General features: G+C 30.6%; 4 protein-coding genes across 6 annotated transcripts; all 4 read left to right on the top strand.

Moving 5' to 3' along the window:
- Positions 1–1,247: 1,247 nt before the first annotated feature.
- LOC115704512 (primary amine oxidase-like) lies at positions 1,248–8,127 on the top strand. Its single transcript, XM_030631714.2, has 5 exons — positions 1,248–2,181; positions 4,564–4,948; positions 6,490–6,603; positions 7,045–7,583; positions 7,677–8,127. The coding sequence occupies exons 1-5, from the start codon at positions 1,379–1,381 to the stop codon at positions 7,876–7,878; spliced, it is 2,043 nt and encodes a 680-aa protein (XP_030487574.2). The 5' UTR covers positions 1,248–1,378; the 3' UTR covers positions 7,879–8,127.
- Positions 8,128–11,316: 3,189 nt separating this feature from the next.
- Positions 11,317–11,958, top strand: LOC115704695 (uncharacterized). The gene is made up of 2 exons (XM_030631894.2): positions 11,317–11,514; positions 11,647–11,958. The coding sequence occupies exons 1-2, from the start codon at positions 11,408–11,410 to the stop codon at positions 11,843–11,845; spliced, it is 306 nt and encodes a 101-aa protein (XP_030487754.2). The 5' UTR covers positions 11,317–11,407; the 3' UTR covers positions 11,846–11,958.
- Positions 11,959–15,053: 3,095 nt separating this feature from the next.
- Positions 15,054–19,247, top strand: LOC115708101 (uncharacterized). Of its 3 annotated transcripts, none has more exons than XM_030636292.2 (4): positions 15,054–15,979; positions 17,904–18,021; positions 18,162–18,413; positions 18,688–19,247. In XM_030636292.2, the coding sequence occupies exons 1-3, from the start codon at positions 15,348–15,350 to the stop codon at positions 18,378–18,380; spliced, it is 969 nt and encodes a 322-aa protein (XP_030492152.1). In that variant the 5' UTR covers positions 15,054–15,347; the 3' UTR covers positions 18,381–18,413; positions 18,688–19,247. The 3 variants fall into 3 exon arrangements, with proteins under 3 accessions (XP_030492152.1, XP_030492150.1, XP_030492149.1); XM_030636290.2 differs by lacking the exon at positions 18,688–19,247 and adding an exon at positions 18,567–18,686; XM_030636289.2 differs by lacking the exon at positions 18,688–19,247 and having other exon boundaries at positions 15,056–15,979; positions 18,162–18,686.
- A 2,292-nt stretch (positions 19,248–21,539) lies between these two features.
- LOC115706839 (BES1/BZR1 homolog protein 4) lies at positions 21,540–24,964 on the top strand. Its single transcript, XM_030634588.2, has 4 exons — positions 21,540–21,727; positions 21,998–22,255; positions 23,794–24,551; positions 24,643–24,964. Exons 2-4 carry the CDS (start codon positions 22,040–22,042, stop codon positions 24,644–24,646), a joined length of 978 nt encoding a protein of 325 aa, XP_030490448.2. The 5' UTR covers positions 21,540–21,727; positions 21,998–22,039; the 3' UTR covers positions 24,647–24,964.
- The last annotated feature ends 1,568 nt before the right edge of the window (positions 24,965–26,532 follow it).

The raw sequence follows: 26,532 nt of genomic DNA, 5'->3' as shown, positions 1-26,532 counted from the left end.
TGCTAAAACTTAGTATCAATGTCATATTAATTTCTCCCTCTTAATAAAGCCAAGATAAATAATATATTAAATAATAATCTGTAAGATATATGGTAGCAAATTTGAGGAGTGCTTATCATTGTAGTACTTTACAAATAAGAGTGCCAAAAGTGATGTGGAAGAGAAATATAATAAAATATTATATTTTCAGATGATACAGAGAGTTTTAACACTTTTAAAAAGTGTACCATTGAAGATGAGTTTTAACACTTTTAAAAAGTGTACCATTGAAGATGCTCTAAGAGCTCTCTCATCAATGTCTCTGCTCTATTCTTCAAAATATGTCACTAAAATTTTACTTTTTGTATTTTACATCAAACTTTTACATTACACTATACATGTATTTTTCTATTTTTTTTTTCTCTATATCATTCAAATATTATATAATTATTAATTTAATATATTTTATTTATTCAAAAAAATTATCTCATTATCAATAATATCTCTATATCTTTAATATTTAATCATATATAATTAATATTAAATATAATTATAATATATATTTTAAATTAACTTTGATTGATTAAACAAACTAAAATATAAATTAATATAAAATATGAAAATAATAAATTAATATAAATTTTTTGACAAAATAAATATATGTAATTTATATATGTGTGAGTGCCACTATAAAAAACTGCTACTTTTAGTGACAACTTTTCAGTTACAATATAATTTTTTTTAACTAAATATGACTTTTAGTCACAACAAAATGTTACTTGTGACTAAAACATAGTATTTAGTTACAAGTTGTCATTAATTTAGTTTTAGTCACAACAAGTATTGTGACTAAAAATACATTTAGTCACAACTAATTGTAATTTTTGTGACTAATACTTTTAGCCACGGACCTTTTAGTCACAACATAGAAATCATGATTTATACTTAGTCACAATTTTTTCACTTTTAGTTACAACTTTTGTTGTGACCCCAAAATTAAGATTTTTTTAGTACCCGCTTGTAATTATTTTATATGTATAGGGATATAGAATAACAAAACATTAATAGAGAAGTGAATAATTTTCTCAGTTACACTACACTTTTAAATTTAAATAAACTTTGAGCTATATATTAACCTTTGAGTTATTTTGAAGGAGCTAGCATGGTCTGAGTGCTTTAACAAAATATAAATGACTCACATATCTATATAAAATTAAACATATCCTACATGTGTAATAATTTTAAAAAAGTACTTTTAACCAGTCTTAACACATGTCTAATAAATTAGTATTAATATTTGGTGTAACATGTGGAACATATAAATTAATATTCTACAAAATAGTTGGTGAAAGCCTTCTATATAAAGAAGAAAATAAACGTAAGCTTTCTCCACACAAACATGGCGCTCTTAGTACTAATCTTCTCCATTTTCATAACCTTATCGTTATCACCAATGATCACCTCCCAAAAGCTCCACCCACTAGATCCCTTAACTATGTCTGAGATCACCTTAGTTCAAACCATAGTTAAAAAAGCTTATCCCACCACCACCACTACTACTACTACTACCAGTCACAACAACTTAACATTCCATTACGTAGGTTTAGACGAGCCAGAAAAACGCACCGTTTTAAAATGGCAATCGAGGCCGAAAACGGTTCGTATCCCTAGACGTGCCCTGGTTCACGCCCGGTACAACAAACAAACATTAGAGCTCATAGTTGACTTGTCAACTCGTTCCCTAGTCTCCCAACAAGTCCACGTCGGACATGGCTACCCAGTGTATTCCTTTGACGAGCAAACCAAAGCGAGTGATTTGCCAATGTCGTACAAGCCATTTATAGAGTCCATTAAGAAGAGAGGGCTTAACATGTCACATGTTGTTTGTTCCACTCTTTCTGTGGGGTGGTTTGGAGAGGACGAGAAAGGTATGAGCCCTAGAGAGATTAAGGTTCAGTGTTTTTACACTGAAAAAACCACTAACTTGTACTTGAGACCTATTGAGGGTATAACAATGGTGGTTGACCTTGATAATATCAAGATTGTTGATTATCAGGATAGGATTAGGGTTCCGGTGCCCAAGGCCGAAGGGACTGAGTATCAAATGTCAAAGCAACGCCCACCTTTCGGTCCCCGACTCAGTGCCGTCGCTTCAGAGTCTCCGAATGGCCCTGGATTCAAGCTTGACGGGCATACAATCAAGTAATAACTATATATATATATAATCATTACCCCCACTGTGTGTTTTAATTTATATTAATTATTTTATTCTATATCTTCAAACATTGAAACATAAAGAATAGCAATGAAATGTGATACGCATGCTATAATTTAATTTAAACTAGCTAGCTACTTTACAACCTTACCATGTTTTTTTTGGACAAATATTGTGTCTAATATAACAATGCTAGGTACAAAGATAATTAAAATAAATAATAAACAAATTCTCTTTTTTGTAAAATAATTTTATGTAATTAATAATAATAGTAATTAAATATAGAATTATTAGAAAACTGGATCTGTTTCCCATATTTGTGTCTTATTCTGTGTCCAATTTATATAAAATTGTGATGAGCATTGTTTTTGGCTCCTTCACGGACTTAATGTGGTGCTTTTAAAGTATTTACTGATTTTTTGTTATTATTTATTAAATTAAAATATATGTGATTTGATATTAATTTAGTATACCCATAATAATATTTCATGGTATTGCTTAATATTTTTCAATTATTATTATATGTCATGTGTTAATTATTATCCATATTACTTTAATAGTATTTTAAAATAATTTTTCAAAATGTAATTACTTAATAGTGTAAAATACAACATTTTTTAAACAATAATAATAATAACTCTCAACACTATATATTCATAAAAATATTTCAATAATAATAAGTACGTATTCCTTTTTTTTTTCGTTTTTTTTTTCCCAACAGCATTCTTATATATAATATTGGAGTGTGCAAATTTTTTGTGGGGGTATATCTAGCAGATAATGCTTATTTGGCCTGAGGTGTGTGTTATATTATTTTATAATATAATAATAAAGTAGATTAAAATGTGATAAATATATGTGAATAATATATATTAAGTGTATAGTAAATAAATGTGTAACCTATGATTTTATAACCTACACTTTTGTAACCTACATGTTGTAACTTGGAGAGGAGTTATAATTTGTTGTCACTTGTAACTCATGTGTTGATCACACATTATTAGTGTAATAAAAGGGTTGTTACACAATTTGATGATAGGATTCAAATGGTATGAAATATAGTTGTTACAAACTATATTAATACTCATTTATATGAGAGAAATGAGTGTTGTATATTTTGAATTCTAAGTGATCACCTATACATTATAAAAGGAGGTCTTTGGTGCTCATTTGTAAGAGATGTCAAGTTTTCTATCAAGAAAGCACTTTGCTAGAAAACTCTAAGGCTTGATAATTCCCAAAGCTATTTCCTAGAGAGTTCCCTTAGTGCTTAGAGATAGGGGGAAATAAGCTTTTGGACAAAGGTGTAATACCTTGTTCAAGTCATGGTGATCCCCACTAATCTACACTCAAGGTTGTGAGTGAGTATTTATATATATATACATATATTATTCTCTTTGTTATATATATATATATATTATATTACATGTGTTGTAATCTTCTCTTCTACCTTTCATATATATATGTGATATATATAGTGTATATATATGTATTGTAACATATATTTAATCAATCTCTTATTTTAGTCCTTGTATTATTTTACAATAGAGTTGTAATAAATCTTGATTTTCTTCTATTGTTATAAAATCTCTAACAGTGTGCATAATATTTTGGTATATCTAACAAAATAATTCTTAAATTTGACTAAATATTTATTTAATTTATTAAAAATTGTTTACTAAGTCATTATTACTTAAGAATAACTTTTAAGTATATCTTAGCAAAATATGTGAAAGATCTAAAAATATGATTTTTTTTTTTCAAAAAGGTTATTTTATGAAAAAAATTGAACAAAAATAAGAGAAAATCAGATAAGAATAACAAACTACCTTACACTAACAAGAGGGTAATAAATTACTATAAAAGGGTAATTAAGTATTTTATATTATTTATTTCTAAAATTAAAAAAGGGGAGTTATATTTGCACCCCATAAAATTATAAATACACCTCAATATTAAAAAAAATATAAACTTAAATAATTTTTAAAAATTACTCTTAATATTTTTTTAAAATTTTTTCCTCACATTATTTTATGTTAATTTCAATACTTATTTTGATTTTATTTTTATAATTTTTTCTAACTCATGTATATATTTTTTAATTTTTTTCTAAGAAAATTTCATATAATTTTTTATTTTTAATTTTTTTGTCATAATTTTTTAAATGTAATTTAATTTTGTTTGATAGGTATATTTTTTAAGAATATAAATTGAAAGAAAAAAGTTAAAAATACTTAGTAAAATTAAAGATATAAATTTTATATAAAATAAAAATTATTAAAATGGGGTGTATTTAAAAAATTTTGGGGTGTAAATAAAATTTCCCATTAAAAAATCATATTTTTACAATTAACAATTAACAAATGTAGGTGGGCTAATTGGGGTTTCCACGTGGGATTCGATTCACGTGTTGGGCCAGTAATATCACTAGCTTCAATCTACGACATAGAGAAGCACAAGTATCGAAGAGTATTGTACAGAGGATATGTATCAGAAATGTTTGTGCCTTATATGGATCCAACTGAGGAAGTTTACTTCAGAACCTATTTTGATTGTGGAGAAGATGGTTTTGGCCAATCCGCAGTGTCGTTGGAGCCACTGGCTGATTGCCCACACAATGCTGTTTTCATGGATGCCTATTATGCTGATGAAAATGGCAACCCTGTTCAGATTTCTAATGCTTTTTGCATATTTGAACAGCATGCTGGGCACATCATGTGGCGTCACACCGAATCTGGCCTCCATGAGGGAGAGGTATACAAATATTACTATAATAATACAATATTAAATATACATGAGTAATAATATTCACACACATGATTCATACAAAAATTTAACACACTTATGTGATATAATTTTAACCAATCTCTTTATTTAAGATAAGATATATTATCATAAGTGTGTGTCATGTGAACATATATATCACAAATATTCTAATATATTAATACCAATTATATATAAATAATGTTTACGTATCACATTCACATCACATTGCTTCAATTCTCACCAATCGGATTATTTTATTGTTAAAACTCAAATTAATTAACAATTTTTGTATATGCGCCGAGTGATCATGACTCGTGATTATTATTAGTCTTAGGTACTCTCTTAAACAAAAAATAATAAATGTTAGTTATGTTATTTTCCATAAATAATCTTAAACAAAATTTTAGCTTTTTCTCTTTCATAAGTAGTGAAATTAAAATATTTTTTAATTATGTATCGAATGTTTCGAAAAATTTATAATTTATACAAAAACAATACACATATTTAGCCTATTATTAACAAGTTGTAAATAAATATACTCTAGCATGACATTATTTTGCAATGAATTGAAATCATAGTCAATAAGTATATTAATGTGTTTAATATATATATATATGTAAATACATATATATATATCTTAAATCTGAATGTTATAATCAATTTGTTCTTTTGTTCTATTAGTAATTAATTATTATGTGGTACATAATTATTGGAGTTAATCTAATACAGTGTAAAAAAAATACTATAAAATAAATATAAGTTATTCAGTTAATTAATTTTTTGAGATAAAACATCATGCACATTATTATTATATAGATTTTTAAATTCTAACATATTGAGATTTTTGATATGTTTCAAAAAATCAACAAATAACCCACAAATTTTCTATTTTTATTCAAATATGACGTTCGGCCTTATGTATCTTAAATATCATTCATTACACATTCATTTAGGTCCAAACATGAGGAAGATGTATTAGAAATAATAATTCTACATCACTAATATTTAGAAAAATAATACCATATCTAAGATATGAATGAGCTACTCTTCTAATTGTCAATTAATTTTGATGTAGAACCCTATGCATCTTATAATTTTAACATGGTATCAGAGCAATTAAAAACTTTCATTGTTGCCACCTTTAACCTCTATTTTGAATTTTTCAGCTAAAGTGTACCAATTTTTAGTATTGAGGTCCTTAACCTGTTTTAAAAATCTAAAAATTTCCTAATTTGGCCTTCTAGAATTCTTTCAAATGTCACGCTCGATCATTTGGTCTTTTAAAAGTCGGTCGTCTGTTATACCCATATTTTTTAAGTCCAAATATGAGGATGATGTAGAATTAATTCCGCACTGTTAATGTGTAAAAATAAAATACCAAATAAATTATTTTTTTTATTACCAATTAATTTTAAGATAAAATTGCATCTACTAAATCATACAATTAATTTTAACATTCTAACAATGTATATATATATATATATATAAATATTTGTTTTGTATTTAATAAATTTATATGTAAATCTCAGGTAAGGGAAGTGAGGCAAGATGTGAGCCTAGTGGTGAGAATGGTTTCAACGGTGGGTAATTATGACTACATTAATGATTGGGAATTCAAGCCTAGTGGATCCATTAAAGTTGGGGTATGTTCCAATACAATGGCTCTTCTCATTCTCTTGTTGATATATATAAATATATATATATACATACATATTTCTTTTTATGAATCAGCAAAGTTTATATTCCTCCAAAACAATTACGTACATTCTAACAGCACCTCTTCAAAATGTCTGATTGTTTTCTATATTTACAAAGATTCAAACCAATTTAAATGCCCTGTTTAATCTTCTCTTTACTAATAATTACATTAATTCTATGTTTGACAATATATTTCATGCACTGAGCGTACACACGAGTTCACTGGTTATATTATACTCTACATTTCCAATAACAATCATTTCTATTCCACCAAATGGTATAATATTAACCTGTGTACATAATATTTATATATTACACTCTTTTAAATAATATTATATCTTTGATCAAGGACTTATATATATTATTATTATTGGTTTGTGAGACAGGTTGGACTTACTGGAGTATTAGCTACAAAGGGAGTTCCACACACCCATGTAGATCAAATAAAAGAAGACCTTTATGGTGCACTACTAGCAGAAAACACAATTGCCACACACCATGACCATTTCTTAAATTATTACCTAGATCTTGACGTGGATGGTCAAGAAAACTCCTTTGTGAAGACCGATTTAGTGACCAAAAGAGTGAGCGATCACAGCTCACCAAGGAAAAGTTATTGGACTATCACTAAAAAAACTGCCAAAACTGAATTGGAAGCAAGATTGAATGTGGGTTTAAGGCCATCAGAGTTTGCAGTGGTAAATCCTAACATAAAAACCAAAGTGGGAAATGAAATCGGTTATCGTTTAATGCCTGGCTCAGCTACAATTCCTCTTTTAACAAGTGACGATTACCCGCAAATTCGAGCTCCTTTTACAAATTACAACATTTGGGTTACACCTTATAACAAATCTGAGAAATGGGCTGGCGGGAAATTTGTTAGCCAAAGCCGAGGAGAAGATAATTTGGCCATTTGGAGCCTCAGGTACACATATTTATATGTAACATCTTAATTAATTTGTTACCTAATTACTTATTAGTGTGTTATTCAATATATATGTATAATAATAATGTGCAGAAATAGAAAGATTGAAAACAAGGACATTGTGTTGTGGTACACCATTGGTTTTCATCATGTACCTACCCAAGAAGAGTACCCAGTGATGCCGACTCTGACCGGTGGATTTGAGCTTCGCCCAACTAATTTCTTTGAGAGAAATCCAGTGCTCAAAGTCATACAAGCTAAGCATGTGCCTTGGCCAAATTGCACCGCCCATTAATAATTATATATATAGGCCTTAATATATTTAATTGTGTTTCTAATTTATGAGCTCATGATTAAAAACAGTATTGTAATGTTTCTGATTTGTTTTGTTTTTTGTTTGTTTGTTTTTTTTTTTTTGCATATAATGTCTTAGGTTTAATTATGATAAGTTTTGATGGGTTTTAATAAATATTTTTCTTTTTTTGGTTTACACTAATAGTTAAAACATGGAGAAATTAATAAGATTGACATTCTTTTTTGTCGCAACATGTACAGCATAATTATAATTCTTTAATTTACTTTTATTTTTATTTAACAGAAGAGGAAATTATAGATTTTATGGCTTCTTACTATGTGCACAAATATAATTTTTTTTTCCTTCTTTTAAAGAGTGTTTTTATAGGAAAAATTCATAAAAAAAAAAATTAAAAACTAAATTAAAAGGTAAGATTAGTAATGTCGAAAATTCAAAAACTAAAATTAGTAATTATATATTCTTAAAATGATTATTAGGCGAGGCCCTAGCAACTATGAAATATCCTACCTTTTGAAAATAATGCATATTCCACTCCTGTCCTATTTGTTTACAATTATATGTACAATATTATTCTCAATTATTACCATAAATATATTATTGAAGCTAGCGCACATCATCTAATATTGATAAGCACATACAACTAATCTTATTTTGTTTATAATAGCTAAAAATATAAGATGATACACATACACTACGTAAGGGTACTTTCGTGGATCACGTGGAAATAAGTTAATATTAATTGATGCCCCTTACAAAAAATAAAAAGTAATTTTGTTGATCATATATTAGAAGTTCACAATTTATATATGTTTACTGTTTCAAAGAGAAGAAGAATCTTTAATAATAATAATAATAATAATAATTTAGGGGAATTGGCTTAACATTTTGAATGTTACAACTTACAAAAAAGCAGAGAGAAAATAAAAAGTAATTAAGAGAGAATGTATATGGTTTTTGGGGGGAGAGAGAAAAAGGACAGAAAATGATCAATAATTCATATGTCAATGTCACATACATATGTATTATGTATGTAAATTTAAGTAGATGGAAGTCCCACAGTCCACTCAGAAATAAACAAGCATTGTTTTTTCTTTTTTGGAAACGGCAAGCGTTGTCCCTTATATAGCGAAAGGAAAAGGAAGATATAATAGTCATTAAATTATTTCATTTCATATAATGCTTGATAAGATAAGATCAGATCCACACAACCACACACAGGCTTAGTGATGAGTAATTGATCAATTAATAAGGCCTATCCATCATTATATATTATTGAAATATTTTATATGTAATGAAACACTATATATATGCCCTACATAATAAGTACTAACTAGTATATGTATAATTTCCATAGCAAAGCGGTAGTAATTAGGAACTGGAACTCTATATATAAGACTGATTAAATAATTTTAATTAATTAAAAGTACGTACCTCGAAATATATCAAATAATTAGTACTTAATATTAATTTGAATTTCTTTGATCTCAATAACTATTTATGATTTATACTATTTTTTTTCTTTTTATTTACTCACTCGTCATATTCAGACCACGTACTCAGGTCCGACCCTCGGCATAGGCGGGTTAGGCCTGTGCCTAGGGCCCACTCAGTCCAGGGGCCCAATTTTTTTTTTCCTCTTTTAAAATTATACAATTTTTTTTACTGATTTTGAAAATACCACATTTTTTCTAGCATAAGGGCCCAAAATTTTATTTTTCCCTATGGCCCACTTTGTTTCAAGGCCGGCCCTGCACCGTACTCAGGAGTACTCCTCAATTATTTCTCATATATATATTAGAGGAAATTACACTCTATACCCTTTTTATGTTGTTCTCTTTCATTTTTACCCTCTTTTTTAAAGTCTATTATTTTTACCTATTTTTTTAAACATTGTACCAATTTTGCCCCTGTAATTTCAAGATACTCTCCATGTGACTCTCTTATGTCTGGGTATTTTGGGTACAATACACATAAAAAGAGGTATGTTTCAAATAAATATAAAATTAGAGACAAATTTAGTTAATTGATTAATAAAAGAAGCATTTTTCAACTTAACCCTATATATTATATATAAAAAGTGATTATTATTATCGTCAAAGTCTTCCAATAAATATAGGAAAGTTTGTGTGAATTATGAAAATATTCCATATAATTCGAAAATAATATTAAACCAAAAAAAAAAAAAAATTATTCGACCCAAAAAAAATAGAGCTAAAAAAAAGCCACTAAATCAAAAAAAAAAAAAAAAAAATTGATTCACAAAAAATTAGACTCAAAGTAAAAAAAAAATCAATTATAATTCAAGAATAATAGTAAAGCAAAAAAAAAAAAAATAGAGTAAAAAAGACACTTGCATTCTTGCAATAAGGAATATAGTGAGGCAAAAATTGTTCAAGATGGTGAGCAAATAAAATTTTTATTAGAGAGAGAATATTAAAGCTCTCACATTATTTTTTTTTTTGAAAATAAGCTCTCACATTATTAATGTGTAAAAATATAATAAAATATAAAAGATTCATTAACTATTATTTCTATTACCAATTTTTAAGATAAAATCTCATACGAGCATTGCTATTGGGCACCAGTGGTGCCTAGCACTTTCTAAATGTGTCGACTTGCAATTGGCTAGCGATACTCTATAAAAATTATTATATTAAACTATATGGGACCCGATACTTAATTGCACCAATAACGATATTGACACGTAGGAAGGTGATAGGCACCAGTGGTGCCCTTTAGCATTTCTCATCTCATACATATTACAATTTAACACTCAAAAGTCTCTCCTGCAAATTAGTAGAAATCACTAAAATAAGACTTAGTACGTCGTAAGATTGTCCTTTAAGCCGATTTTTTCATCACATAGCTAATTAATAATACTTATATATACACATAAAAAAATGTATTGTCAACTTTATAAAATGTATATTTAATTACACCAATAGCGATAAAATATTGTTATGAATTACTCATAGTATCTAGCATCATGATAGAGTGTCATCCTATAATTAGTTAGCGATTTTTCATAATATTTATTAAAGTAAAATAAGTGAGATTTAATATCAAATTGTACCAATAACAATATGATAAAAAAAAAAAATACTAAAGGGCACTAGTAGTACCTAGTACCCTCCTACATATTAATATAATTATTAGTCTAATTAAGTATCAAATATATAATTTATTGTATTAACTTTTAAAGAATATCGTTAATCAATAACAAAACGAAATGTCTAAAAAATACTAAGCACACTAATACTTAATAAGAATGCTTTAAAACTAATACTTAACACGTTTCTTTTAACAATTCTCTATATATGAATATAATTACAAAATATATTATTATTTTATACTCCCACATGCTCACCAGTGACCACCAATTATTAACCCTATCATATTCGTACCCCATCCCAGTGTAACTTTGTCTAATTATATATACCCCTCTTTATATATCACTACCTCTAATTCTCTCTATTATTAATTGTTATTATTATTATAATCTTTATATATGGCTCTGACGCTACTACTCCGCAGCTTTGTGCCGAACACCATCGCCGCCGTTAGGGGGCTGACTTGGCCGAAGCCTATCTACCTTAGTAGTACCGCCACTATTGCGTTAGCACTTTAAACTCATCATCATGCTCCTAATTTATTAATTATTAGTATGAAAATTTTTCTCAAGTTTAATTTTACTAATTTTTAACTCTATATCACTCTCAAAAATGTATATTATTGATTTTTTGTTAGGAGGCGTGCTGAATCCAGAAAAGCTCCTATCACCAAGGGCGGAGGCCAAAGAACTAACGGCGGTGGGGGGAGTAGTGGTAGTGGGAAGGCCGCTGGTGATACTGATCAAAACTCTCGCAACATGAATAATATTGAAGGATTAGCACCTAACGATGATACAAAGAAGATTAATACTAGTAACATTATAAATAAGGATTAGAAGGAGTTAATCTATCGCTCTGCCTATATATCATATAAATATATGTAATGGTTTCTTATTATTATGGTTTTCTCTCATCAAATAAAGTATATTCTACTTTTCATTAAAAAAAAGTATTATTATTCTACTTTTTCTTGTGGAGATAATGATCAAGTTAAATTCTTTGTCATTTTCGTTCTTCTACTTTGTTGGACCACTCATTAGTATAATATTGACCAATTTAAGCCTAAGTTTACCCGAATTAATTTATTTTCAGGCACTTTTCCAAAAAGTATCACACTAGCTAATACAGTAGGAAAAAATTATATTCAAAGACAACACTTACTCCCTCTTTTGATGTGAGTTTGGATTGATACCCAAGAGTTTTGTCTTCTTCTTTCAAACAAAAAGTCTCTTAGAGCATCCATGCACAATAGCCACATGCATAGTAGTGTTGTAAATTGGTACAAACTCAAAAGACACAAGTATGACCCACTATAACAGAAATAGTTTTTCTCGATATTTTTAAATAATTGTTTAAAGTATTCTTGTCGGTTTCTATAACCATCGTCTATACGACTGTCGCAAAACGGGTAAAATAAGCGACGATTTTTGTGGACTTCACGACAGTTTAAAACTGTCGCGTATAAAAGGGTATAGCCGACAGTTTTAAACCGTACCCTATACTATAAGCGACGTTTTTAAATTTAAAATCATTTTATAATATTAATTCATTTTTATTACATTATTAAGGGTAAAAAGTGAAAATTTAGTAAAATAGTTACTCATTTTATTAAGGCTAATTAAAACTTTTGGCCCCTGAACTTTAACATGCACCAAATCTCATGCCGCTTGAACTTTTCTGGCCGTTAAAAATTCTCCTTGATCTATTGAGATTGTTAGATTTAAAGACTTTTGTCTAATTTTATTCAATTTTACTATTCCAGTGATTCTTTATATGTACTAAATTATGCTCCCCAAACTTTGATAACTACCAAATCATGTCCTTCGAATTTTGACACGTACTAAATCTCCCCTAAACTTTCATTTTTATGTTAGACTTTTTTTACTAAAATTGGACAAAAAACCTTAAATCCAACAATTTCAATAGTTCAAGGGGCATTTTTAACAACCTTAAAAGTTCAGGAGACATGATTTGGTACATGTCAAAGTTTGGGGAAAAAAAATCCTAATTAGCCTTTTATTAATATATATTTATATAAAAATATAAAAATTTGAAGTTTTATATAATTTTATAACTTAATTATCACTGAACAAAATATAACCATACACGAAGCGCGATTTGTTTTCTAGTTTAATAATAATAACAATGATAAATATTTATTTATCAATTAAAATAATAATAATAATAATCAAATTATAAAAATTACAAGTATATTTTATATAATTGCGTATAATTATTGAAAAAATATAAAAGTAATTAAAATTATAAAATACATATATATTTTAGTATTTAGCTTATTAAATGTAATAAAAATATGGAGCATGAATTTGAGCCCGTATAAAAAACTGGTTGGTCTATTTAAGAAAAACGGGCTGACCCGAATAAAAAATGACACAAATCTAAACATGCCACGAATCTGAGCACCCTAAAAAATTATTAGACTTACGGGCCATGTCAGGCCTACCCTATAAAATTGTTGCACGCCACGATATGACTCATATTTTTTTTTATGACACAACACGATACAACCTATAATTTTTTTTATGGCTCGATACGGTACGAGCCGTATTTTAAAAAGTCCAAAAATATGAGCTGGATTAGCGCGCACACATTTACAGCCATGCGCATGACACCATCAATAGTCCATAGAAATTTTATAAATACTAATTTTAAAATATTAAATCATTAAATTTTGATCCAATGACAAATAATAAATTAAATTAAATTAGTGAAACCCGATAATAAATTACAGAATAATTATTAATTTTGCCCAAAATTTTTGACAATACTGATTCTATCCCCTAAAATATATAGTTTGTTAAAGGTTCCTCTTGAACTTTTACGTATACAAAAATTTAGTCTTTATGTTAGTTAGATTTCGTCTCATTATTCTGTTTAAATGTCGAGATGTCTTATAAATTAACAACTTTGTCCCCTAAACTTTGACAACTATATGTATCAAATAATACACCCTTAAGATTAAAATAAGAAAGATTCTAATATTTTTCTTTAGTAGATCTTAAGAAATTAATTTATATTTTAAAAAATAAATTATTTTGAATGATTTAAAAAATAAAATTTAAAACTAATTAAGCGATTTAAAAAATCATTTTTTTATTAAAAAATCTATTTAAATATAAAAAATAATAATTTTACATGAACAAGTTTAAATCTTTTTTCTCCAAAATCCTAGATTTGTTTAAGTAAATATAATATTTTAAAGTTTACTTTTCAAAATAATTTTATATTTTTATTCAATTTTTAAATTTTTTTTATTATTTTTTTAAGATATGTGTTTATAAATATAAATAAACTTGATTTTTTCTTCAAAAAAATTTAGTTTGTTCAAATAGTTTATTGAATTTCACTAATTTTAGTTTGATTTTTTAAGATACTTATTTATAAATAGAATAAAGTTTGAAAATATTTTTTTAGGAATAATTTAAATTTTTTTTAAGTAAATTTAATATTTTTATTCGGTTTTTTAATAATTTTAAAAATTAATATTTTTTAATAAAAATAGGCAAAATTTTATTTTGGTCAAAGTTCAGAGGGTAAAAATTTTAATTTTTAACGGTAAAAAAGAACCTAACAGAAAGGACATAATTATATTTTCGACAGAATTTTTAAGAAGCAGTATATTTTAAGGGGTAGAATCATGTAGTGTCAAAAATTTAAAGGCAAAAATGCTAATTATTCTAAATTATAATAAGAATTAGCAATATAAGGTGATATTTGGTTTGAGGTAATAAAATAGAATAGAATAAAAAAGAAATAATTTTTATTTTATTTTTTTATTTAGTTGCATATTAAAGTATTGAAATACATTCCAATAAAATAATTTTTCTACTATTTTAATAGAATGAGTACTAAATTTTGAAATAGAAAAAAATATTATTCCAAAAAAAAATTAATAATTCTTTTACTAATTTTATATATATTTTTTAAATTTTATTTCATTATATTCTTATTTTTAGTGCTCCCAACTAAAACACAAACAAATTGTGCGTAACAATTCTGATTATGTAATTATTTTGGGTGAATAACTGAATTGTGAGTCGCCATAACTGTTACAGTAATCAGGGCTTTTATTAGAATTTCACCGAACTTTACCCTTGCCTTACGTGGCGAAAGCTTCGCCTAAAACCCCAGAAAAACCTCGAGAGTCCAGACCAGAGAACAGAGAGGCAGCGGACATTTTCTTCTCTCCACTGCAGCACAGCCTCCAATCCATTAAACGGCCATTGATAAATAACCAATGAAAAAACTTATGGTTTCGTCTTCATTCTCTCTTCTACTTCTCTAAACCTCTCATTTATTCGATAACACTCCGAACCCATGTCTTTATTCAAACCCCTCCTTTCCCGGAGCTCCTACTCTCTCCTCAGACCCCGAAACATCGCCCACAAATCCTACTCCCCGCGCTCATTCAAAAAGACGCCATCACATTCTGTTGGAGCTGAAAAGCAGAGTGATTCCACCAAACCCAGAAAGCCTCTGGATATTTTGTTCAAGGAGGCAGTAGATATATACCCAAAGCAGGAATCCGGCGAAAGCGAAGGTGAGGAAGAAAACAATAAGGTGAAAAGAGGTTTGAGGGAGCTGGAGAAAGAGATAAAGAACCTGAGAGCGAATTCTGATCATCAGAGTGATGGGAAAGAAAAGGTAGGCGAAGAATCGACGGGGAAGAAAAGCTTATTTGCTGTGTTTACGAATAAAGTCTGGTCCAGGGAAATCCCTAACGACATGGATAAGAAGAATCCAAGGGTTGTGAAAGAGCTTTCACCGGATATGAAGTTGTTTTTAAGCCATCTGTACAAGAAAGGTTACTTAAAGGAAGCTAATTTTTTGCCTTCGAAGAATAGTGATGATAATGATTTGGATTTTTGTTACTTTGACAATAGCTATGGCATTGATTTTATAAAGTTCGCAGCTCAGAAGTATGCCAAAGACAACCAAGAAATTGCAAAGTAAGAACCTATCTTTTTTATTGTTTCTGTTGTTGGATTTCTTCAAGTGAATTGGTTTTGCTTCGATATATGTTTTGTCTGTTTTATCCTGTGTTTTGAGTTGTGACAATTCCGAGGAGGAAAATATTATGAAAAATAGATTCAATTTATTTGATGTTGTTTGTTGAGTTTGTCCTTTCTAACAAATGTACTGGTTTCAGTGTGAGAAAGTGATTGAGTTCACGCAAAACTTGTTAGGTGTGTCAGTTGAATGAAGGTCTATGCTTTGTATAGGTCCAAATAAATCCGTTTCTGCTAAAGTTTGATGAGATTTTCATGCTTTATATAACAGATCATTTCCTTAGTACCAATGTTTCAGCTATCTTCATATGTAAGTTTTGAGCACCTATTAGTAGTTATTTACTATGTAGTATATGACTCTCTGCAAAACACCAGTGTGAAAATGTCACTGGTAAATCAGTGGATTGCTTAAATTGTGTGGAGTTTATGAGGATCTTAATTTGATTGCTTGTTACTCTAATAAATTGCTGCTCAATCCTGTTTTGCGACATTACCTTTTCAACTAGCTTTTTAACAGCTCGGGGATTTAAAGTAGAAGATAATGGATTTTTAGTGTGTCTCTATCAATATATATTTCAATTAGGAGATCAATTGAAGATCCAATGGAGCATAGTTCCTTAGATTGAGTAATCTTTATAATATTAGTTGTTTCAAGACTCTAGATGACTACATTATGCTTTTCATTACTATTTGTTCTTTTTTCAGCTGACAAACTAAATTTTAATTACAATAGGAGTTTTAAGTGTTGGGATAGAAAATAGACTTTGTCAAGAAGTAGTTTCCAATGTGCTAGTGCACTAATAAATTTATATTTATTTACTTTGGTTTTTAGGATTACTTTTCATTTAAAATTCTGGAAGTTAGTTTCCTGGTGGAGTTAGATTTCTTTTTGCTCGTCTCCGGTCCTACCAAAACGTCGAACAATCTACTGACTATCCTACAAAATTGTGAGAACTCACTCCCCCTCAGGCCCTCACTCTGTCGTCTCCCTTTATCTCTATAATATTTGTTTTATGTTCTCTTCTTCTTCTGAAAGTCAGGATGCTATTTGGGCTATTATAAATTCTAAATTCTCAATATGTAAACCCGATAGCACTTAAATATATAATTGTTCTTGATGGAAACAACTCAACTAGACAACTATATAAAACTCCATATTCCTAACAGTTTATACATGATCTGATATGATTCAATCAACAGTATAAAGCTAGTATCATTAGCAATTAAAGAGTAAAAGGTATACAGAAACGAGTTCTTGTCTGGTAGAATTATGAGCTGGGATTATGTGCTACACTATGTGCTGCTGGAGGTACTCAGCTATAATCTCTGCACAACATCTGGAACTTGAAGGAAACTGTGAGACTTTTGTGGATTACATAACTTGATCTTGATAGTTTTTTTTTACCTGTTTTCCCTGTTTGAAAAACAATTGAGCTGAGACAAAGACATTATATGGAGGCTGAAAAGATTCGTTCAGAATTGGAATTCAAGATGTATGTCTAGGAGGATGATCCTAGGTCGGATGACAATAAACTTCTTTTATGCCAGGCAAAATTAAGTTCTGGTGTCCGGGCAATGATTAAAAGTCAGTAATCACTATTGGGTCAATAATGTATTCAGCTTAATATGCTCACTCAATCATTTGATGTTTTGTAAATGAGTTGTTTTAATTATTATGGTGTAGTTCTTTCTCTCTCTCTCTCTCTCTCTCTCTCTCTCTCTCTCTCTCTCTCTCTCTCTCTCTCTCTCTCTCTCTCTCTCTTCAAAATATTTGTTGTTAGTACTTTTATGTTAGGTATTTCTGAGCTACTCTCCTTTTGTTGCTCTTTCTGATATTTTCAAGTTTTGATCATTGTTTTATCAGATGGCTGTCGGGGAGTGACTTGAAAAATGTGGTACTCTTTGGCTGCCCTTCCCTTGCAAAGAAGAGTATTTTTGCAGCCAAAAGGCTGCGAAATTTTTTTGAAGTTCAAGAAGACACTGTAAGTCAATTAGTAATTATTCTCTTCCTATCCAAATAAACTTTAATAACAAAATTAAAAACTTTTCAGCAAAAAAAGAAAAACAAAATTAAAAACTGTTTAGTGTGTTTCTTATTCAATTACCTTTTCCTTGCCATCAGGTTTGTAAAAGATGTGTTTTGAAGCAATCGTGCAAGTTTGTGAATCAGAATGTGTGGAATGCCGACACCAAAAAATTGATTCTTACTGATGTTCTGTATGTAATCACTCTGTACACTTTGGAAACTGTGCCACCTGAGCTGTTTGTGCCTGATGATGTAAAAGCTTCAGCTAGCAAATTGCTAAATGAAGTTGTGAAGTTGAGTCAAACTACTTCATGAAGATACACAAATGGTGTCTCAGTTTTTTTCCAGGTAACTGAGGCTTCCATCCCAATACGAGTGCTATGACAATTTTTTTCGGTGGCTATACATTCCTTTTTTCCTTTTTTGTTTTGCTTAAGATTTCCAATTTTATCTTTACTGAACCAGTAATCAAAAGAATATAGCTGAGTGTATTTCTTCTAGATACTGCCTACTAGGATGGATGGCCATGTACAAGCTCAAAAAATTGATTATTAATAATTAATGTTGCTCTCTCAACGACCTTTTCATATTATTAATTGATGCACATGGTATCATGACAAAGTTGTATGGCAACTACATCTAAGAGACACTGCATATGGCTGATTCCTGACCTAAGTCCACAGATGAACTTGCTTGCGTATAATGGTTGGCTCTATTTTCCTACCCTTCTCACTCTTTTTCATTTAACTTGCAATTTATTCATTCAAATTACTGCAGTAAACCAAATACCATATTAGACAATGAATGAGTTGATTTGCTTTGCTTTGTTTATTCGTAATCGCTTGCAGCGATAGTTCTCATCTGAAGTGGAGCTCTGCACCATAGACTCTGATTCTGAAGTTTAAATGTGATTTTGTGCAAAAATATTGCTCTATTGTTTATTGTAAACAACTTTGGTTTTTGGAGACTGTTGACTGATCAGTATTCAGCATGTGTTGTTTAATTTCATTTAATTATATAAATGGTCATCTAGATCTAAATGACAAATGAATGGTCATGGTTGAGATAGGGAGATAATCATATTATAAGACCACTTGTTCGTCGATAGTTTTCTGCAAGTCAAAAATTCTGGGGTTATTATATAAAAGTTTAATTTGGCTAGCTAGGCTTTAGGTTTCTTTATCATTCTCTCATTAATTCTTTTTTATGCTTTTCACTTGGTGCAAACATCACGCAGTTGACTTCATTTTTTGGTTGGTCTTTGACTCTTTGCTCCCTCTATGCAGATGCTAATCTCCACAATAATAACAATTCTTATCGTCATTTCTCAAAACTTTATTTGTTTAACCTTGTGTATGTATGCATGGATCTTTGATTATGTTTACATGTATAATTTAGATCTAAACTCTTACAATTTAACATTTACTCGAGGGCTCAAGTTTGGATGCAATGGCTGGGGAGTGGGGACTGATTATTTATTTATAATTTTCTATTACATTGTTTTTTTTTTTCCACAAATTCTTTTTGTTGGTATACAAGACTCCCTACGATAAGATTCTTTGTTTCTAAATTTATGAAATTTATTCCGTTAAGTGTCAATAAGGCCATCAACTAAGAAAAATCTTTTGGGTTATTCAACTCTGGCCTTTTCATATGTGTATGTATTTAATTATAAATGTTTGTATGTTTGTGTTATGTGTACTCATTTTTTTATGGTTCAAAAATAGATATTCAATCATTTATAAAAGTTAAAGAAGATACGATTTCATTATTTTTTTTTTCCTATTTTATTTCAGAATGAAAAAAAGAACTAAATTTTCAAAACACCTAAGTTTATTTCTTAACATTATCATTATAAAAATTGAAACCAATCATTAATGGTTTAACATTGTTAATTCAATATACGGATATGGATTCATCAGTATATGTGAACGAAAAGCAAGAACAAATTTTCCAAAAGGATATGAGCCTGAAAAAAGAATTCATTCTTCACAACATTATTGTCTTTCCCACTTCTTTTATCAAATCTCAAAATTGGAATCTTTAACGGATTCATATTGAATTGGGCCACTCAGCTAAAATCATTGCCCACAAACTTTTCAATTAATGTTTTTCTTTCTAAAATATAGACCAGGGTGATGTTTTATCTTTGAGGGAGAAAAGAAAATATGAGTGATGATAACGCTCACATGAGTGCACGTGATATAAATATAGAAAGGTTAACTAACTTGACTTAAAATCCAGACTCATCATGATGGATCCTGAACTTGAGTGGTGTGGGTTGGGCTGGGTTGGTTCTAGCCCGAATCCGCTTAATCGTCGTGAGTCATGATTCATGTCATGCTACCCAACTTGTAAGTTCAAGCCCGGTCCCGTTCTTACACGTGCACCGATCTGCGGCACGTGGGAGTTGATTTCCTTTCTCACTCCTATGAAGTGGATTAGAGCAAAATACATAAAGAGAAAAAGAAGTTAGAAATGAAATTAGTAGTACTAATAACTAGTCATAGTCATAGCAAGACAGAGACGGTTACGAAGTAACGTATACAATAAGGACACGTGTCTTTCAAACGTCACAGTGACGGTTAGAAAACGAGATCAGATTATCTGAGTCTCACAGATCGGGAGTCGAGTCCGTATAATGCCCAGTTAAGGTATTGGACAGTGCGGTTCTTTATGAGATAAAAAGTCATAAATACCCCTACATGTTATTATTGTGGTAAGTGGGCCCGTTTTGCTTTGTTTGATTCAGGTCAACGAAGCATGTTTTTTCTACAGCGAAATGTTCCGCTTTTGGATTTATCAATACATATTTCCTTTTGAGGGGATACTATTGCCATAATCTAAAATTTTGGACTTTCATCAATTTTCTTCTTTTCTTCAAATAAAATAAGTTATGATAATCTTGGATTATGTTTCTTTCTTTAGACAATCTTGTCACAGCTGTAGTTAATAATTATAATTACTTCATTTGCCTAAATTTGTCTCGAGAAAAATGGTAATAATGGTGGGCCGGAAACATCAATATCTGAACGGATATTCTTATCTAAAAGTGAGGCTTAAGCTTAGAAAACATTTCATTAGGGGTTGTACAACGTGGATTGATTTATTCATTTTTAGAATCAATTTCAAGTTTCTATGCCCTGTGTTGAAAAGCTTTTTAGTCAAATCGAATAATTAATTCCTATAATATACTAGCGAATGTAATATAAGGAAAATAATTAGTATTTATGAAATTTGATTAAAATATTTATTAGATTATATTAGTATTCGCTTTCTTACTTGGGCCATAGAGTATAATGACGAAAAGAAAAAACCTTTGCCTTATTATAAAGTCATTAAAACAAAAATTTCATTATCCTTTACTTTTTTGTCATAAAGAAAAAAAAGTAGTGGCAGAATAGTAAAATTACGGAGGTATGTGGGCAAATAGCAATCATCATTCTCCAACAGCATAATTAGCTCGTCTCTGCCACTTTTTATTTCACGTTACTTTTATTTCATTTCACTTTCTCTCATTTTCCCGGGATTTCATCAGTAAATACCACTCCCGGCTCCATCGCTGGGATTTTTTTTTTCTTTTCTTTTCTTTTTTGTTGAACAATCAATTATCTGATCCTTATAGTAAAACCAGACCCGATTATCTTCCTGCATTACACCTGGTTAGTTCTATTCAGCGATGAATTAAGATTATATTCTCCGCAGAGCGAAGTTTCACTTCGATTCTTCAGTTACAAATTTCCATTCTAGCTGAATTTCTTCCGTTCCTTTGAATTTTAGTGTCTTTTTCTATTTGGGTTCTACATTTTTGAAAAGAAGAGCTGAATTTTCGGTTTTGAATTTAGGCTTGAAGCGAATCTAGTTGAATAATTTTGTAGAAAGCTCCATTTCAGAAATCGTACTTTCTTTCAAAGTAATTTTTGGTGTTATAGTGCTTAGTTTCGACTGGAACAAAGAGAGAGAGGGAGAGGGGGATGACGTCGGGGACTCGGCTGCCAACATGGAAGGAGAGAGAGAACAACAAGAGGAGGGAGAGAAGACGAAGAGCTATAGCGGCGAAGATCTTCTCCGGGCTGAGAATGTACGGTAACTACAAGCTTCCCAAGCACTGCGATAACAATGAGGTCCTTAAAGCCCTGTGCAACGAAGCCGGTTGGACCGTCGAGCTCGACGGCACCACTTATCGCAAGGTAAAACAAATCTCATTTCTCTGTTTTCTATATCCCATCATCTATGCTATAGTTTGTGTTTACGATATAAGAATAATGCCGTTTATTATTACAGATTGTTCTTATGCTCTTTTGCTTATGAGATCGTCCATTAATCTATCTGCTTAATCAAACTGGATAGTTTCTCTTAACTCAATTTAGCTCCACAATGGTTTTTTTTCTTTTGTTTATAGCATGGCATTTAGAAGAATGGTTTTTTTTTTCCTTTAATATTATAGCCGATATGAAACCGTTTATTTAGAATTCTTGGGCTGCCGGAGAAGGCTTTGTTTGCTAAAGTGTGCTTTTGTAAGCGGCGCAAGTTAGTAGCAAGAATGGGGATGGCTGAGGCTTTTCAAGAATTACTTCATTTTTCTTTATGTGCTCTTTTAGGTGATTACATAAATTAGATTCCAGCCCAGCCCTGGTCTGCTTTTTTTGGCACTTTATTTCTTTTCTTTTGTTTTTTTCTTCTTATGATATGAGGGTAAGGGTACTTTAGAATTAGATCTAGTGAGAGGGGAAGACTGTTCCTTTTATTTTTTTCATGGGTCTCTCTTTTACCTTTAGACGTTTGCAATCGCTTTTACGCGTGAAGCAACAAGATTCTTCTATCTCTTTCCTCTCTGCATCTTTGGCTGTGCTGTGACTTTCTTTCTAGTCTCAGACAGACCCAACCTGGAGGTGAAGAGACCAAGATACCCTTGTTCAATTTTTGAATAGGATTAGTTTGTGTTTGGGATTTTCGAGGATTTTGAAGGGTACTTTTGGCAGTTCACTGAGACTGAGTTATGTTTTGTGAGTAAACCTTTTACTTTCTCGGTTATTGCCAAGTTTTCCGTTTTATCTCATGGCATGGCTCCCGTGATTTCTTCTCCGCTTGTGGAATTTCTGTCCATTATTATGTTCCTGCTGCCATTCTTACTTTATAGTTCAGTTGTCGTTTGTTGCATTAAAGAACTACCTGGTGGGTCATGTTTATTATGATCTTTATGTGCTAATTAAGGCAAACTACACAGTGGTGAATAGTGCAATGTGGTTGAGTGTATTTAGTTGATTTATTTTTCACTTACACCTACACACGTATGGTAATAGGAGTCTTGACTAGCACGTCACACGTTATCTTTTTGATTATATCTCAGCTATAAAATTCTGAATAAAGATTTAGCATACATATTACATATATAGAGGCTGTGTGTGTCTACCTACTTTCTTATTTGATTCCAGTCTCAAAATGTAATGATTATGATTTTGTTAATAATTCTCTCCCAATATCATGTTTCCATATTCTTTGGCTTGAAAATGTTGAAATTCTCTCCCAAAATTGCACCTTGACTACATAACCAAGACTGTAAACAGTTTAAAATTTATTTGCTTTTCCACCATTTGCAAGTTTATTTGATGATGACTTTTCACGTTAATTATGGTAGAAAAGCAATTAAACATGTGTTATGCCAGATAAATGAAAGGTTATGTACTGTTAAACAAGTCATTGATCATCTTGAGATACATACATGCAGGGATGCAAGCCTGCTGAACGTATGGATGTAGTGGGTGGATCTGCGGCAACAAGCCCATGTTCATCTTACCATCCAAGCCCCTATGCTTCCTACAACCCAAGCCCTGGCTCCTCTTCCTTTCCTAGCCCAGCTTCATCTTCCTATGCTGCTGCCAACCCAAATGGTGATGGTAATTCCCTCATCCCATGGCTGAAAAACCTCTCATCGGCATCCTCATCTGCCTCTTCCTCCAAGCTCTCTCATCTATATTCCCATGGCGGTTCCATCAGTGCACCTGTCACTCCTCCATTGAGTTCCCCAACTGCCCGAACACCCAGAATTAAGACAGACTGGGAAGCAAATTTGACCCGCCCAGCCTGGGGTGGGCAGCTCTGTTCCTTTCAGCCATCTTCTATGCCACCAAGTCCAGGGCGTCAGATTGTTGACCCAGAATGGTTTTCTGGGATCCGGATCCCCCAGGGAGGACCACATTCTCCTACATTCAGTCTTGTCGCTCCCAACCCATTTGGCTCTAAGGATGATGTTATGGCTGGTGGCGGATCCCGCATGTGCACTCCTGGACAAAGCGGGACATGCTCTCCTGCCATTGCTGCAGGTTCTGATCTTAATGCTGATATTCCAATGGCTGAGGTCATTTATGATGAATTCGCATTTGGAGGTCACATGACAGGGCTGGTTAAGCCATGGCAAGGGGAGAGGATCCATGAAGAATGTGGAGTTGATGATCTAGAGCTCACTCTTGGTAGCTCAAAAACAAGGTATACCTTACCTTATTGTCGGCATGGATATTTGATTACAAGATTAATTGATTCCTTTCCTTACTTACTGCACTCATATGTTATGTTTCAGGTAACCGGAATTATCAAGATGGGCACAAAATCAGCTTTTCTGTGTTTTGAAAAAGGGTAACAAAAGATCAAGGTGAGGACAAGAAGTTAAGAAAAAGATTATAAATCGTTATTGTTCTTAAGTTATCTACATATATATAGAGATATATTTAGGCGTGGATTTGCAACCTTTTGATCATTTTCTGTTTAAGTGAAAGGACTCTCATGCATGTACGCGGATCAGTACCTTTCATTTATATTTTACCATTGTTGTGTAAATCCACTGTTGAAACTTATCCAAAAAAATGGATCGAGAGGAGGTTTTCACCTTTGCCTTTTGACACTATTTTCTTGTGGGAGACTTTATTTTTAATTGCTTTTTGTGGTAATTCTTGTTCGAAATTTCACTGGGGATGTGATTTTGTGTCCCTAATTGAAAGGGTCGAGGAAAAGGAGCATTTAGGAGACAAAATCTGCAGGCATGGACCAGATTTTATGATTGGCTACAGGGTTGTGCCTCTTTGAATTCCTTTTTACCATCTTTTGACCAAACTTTTCTAGGCCTGCTTTTTTTGTCTGATGAAATCCACTAAGGCGAGAGCGTTGATCCGTTTGGTTTTGGACCCATTTGGCTTGTCCTTTTGTTTTTCTAGTTTTTAGTTTCACATTGAAGCTCAGGCTTAGGGGATTTACTTGTCACTGTGTCAGCAAAACCAGTTTTGGCTTAATAAGCTACACCAGATAATAAGCCCTCGACTCCAATTCATTTCGAATGGACCTAAGCAATATAACGAAAGACCTTATTATAATATTCTACACCACATTGAATTAGAATACTAATATCTATAGTACTATCAATGAACCATTAACTAGTGATATTGCCGTATGTTACAGTAATATCATATCACATGTTTCCAAAATATATGGTTAATATGAACCAAGCCCAATTACTGAAAAGACAACAACACATTATAGATTATTTTAGACTTTTTTTAGTATACCTTGACTATGTAATGTAACATCATCCAAATTGACCTGTAATAGTTGAAAACATTTGAGCATTCATTTTGTTTTTGAGAAAAATAATTGTACATTTATGAATGTATAGTCGAAAATTTTACATATTCCCGCATCTTTTTGTCTTTCAAATAAAATTTACGACATAGTTTCAATAAGAATAATTCTTTCTATTTAGTCCTATGCTGCTAATGGATTGAAGAGAATCGTATCTATTACTAGCCCTAGCAAAAATAAAGAAGCCTCCAAATGCTAACTCAAGTGAAAGACGTTCCGAATTTCACAAACTAATAAAATCCTAAAATCTCAAATTAAATACAAATTTAACATACTTGTTGTTGTCATGATACATAGCTTTTGCTATGGCTGTGCTTACGAAATTCAAATTCATTATTCGTCATACCATGATAATTATGTAAAGCGCTAATCATCTATAGAGTCCAAAATGGCAGAAAACTGTGCAGGGAGAAAAAGAGAGGTTAGGGCAAAAGATGATCTTTAGTTCAACCTGATATATAGAGCAATAGAAAGACAGTCCTAAACATAAACGAGTAAAACTCTTGTTATCTACATACCCAAAATGAGAAGTAACCCTTTTATTTATGGAATGAATGAGGTGACTTAACAACAATACAGACAATAAGGTTAGACCATCTAAAATAGAAATATTTTTTAAATATGTTATATATTTTCACATTATTTAAAGATATTGTTTTCGTGTTATTTTTCGCACTCTTATTTTTTAAAACACTTTAATAGTATAAAAATACTATAATTATGATCTCACACATTATTATATATATAATTTTTTTTTATTCAACTAATATATATTTATATATATGACACCTTTAATCTTTTATTGAAAAAAAAAATATAATATTTTTGTGCCATCAAT

Source organism: Cannabis sativa, chromosome 1 (genome assembly GCF_029168945.1).
Source record: "Cannabis sativa cultivar Pink pepper isolate KNU-18-1 chromosome 1, ASM2916894v1, whole genome shotgun sequence".
Classification (NCBI taxonomy): domain Eukaryota; kingdom Viridiplantae; phylum Streptophyta; class Magnoliopsida; order Rosales; family Cannabaceae; genus Cannabis; species Cannabis sativa.
Note: the sequence above shows the minus strand (reverse complement) of the source record. Positions and strands in the feature narration are given on the sequence as shown.

Coding starts and splice junctions, on each gene's coding strand:
- LOC115706839 (XM_030634588.2), top strand. CDS start 22,040: ATGACGTCGGGGACTCGGCTGCCAACATGGAAGGAGAGAGAGAACAAC. Junction 22,256..23,793: donor ACGGCACCACTTATCGCAAG/GTAAAACAAATC, acceptor ACATACATGCAG/GGATGCAAGCCTGCTGAACG.
- LOC115704512 (XM_030631714.2), top strand. CDS start 1,379: ATGGCGCTCTTAGTACTAATCTTCTCCATTTTCATAACCTTATCGTTA. Junction 6,604..7,044: donor GTGGATCCATTAAAGTTGGG/GTATGTTCCAAT, acceptor TTTGTGAGACAG/GTTGGACTTACTGGAGTATT. Junction 7,584..7,676: donor TTGGCCATTTGGAGCCTCAG/GTACACATATTT, acceptor AATAATGTGCAG/AAATAGAAAGATTGAAAACA.
- LOC115704695 (XM_030631894.2), top strand. CDS start 11,408: ATGGCTCTGACGCTACTACTCCGCAGCTTTGTGCCGAACACCATCGCC. Junction 11,515..11,646: donor AGTAGTACCGCCACTATTGC/GTTAGCACTTTA, acceptor ATTTTTTGTTAG/GAGGCGTGCTGAATCCAGAA.
- LOC115708101 (XM_030636292.2), top strand. CDS start 15,348: ATGTCTTTATTCAAACCCCTCCTTTCCCGGAGCTCCTACTCTCTCCTC. Junction 15,980..17,903: donor GACAACCAAGAAATTGCAAA/GTAAGAACCTAT, acceptor TTGTTTTATCAG/ATGGCTGTCGGGGAGTGACT. Junction 18,022..18,161: donor TTGAAGTTCAAGAAGACACT/GTAAGTCAATTA, acceptor CCTTGCCATCAG/GTTTGTAAAAGATGTGTTTT.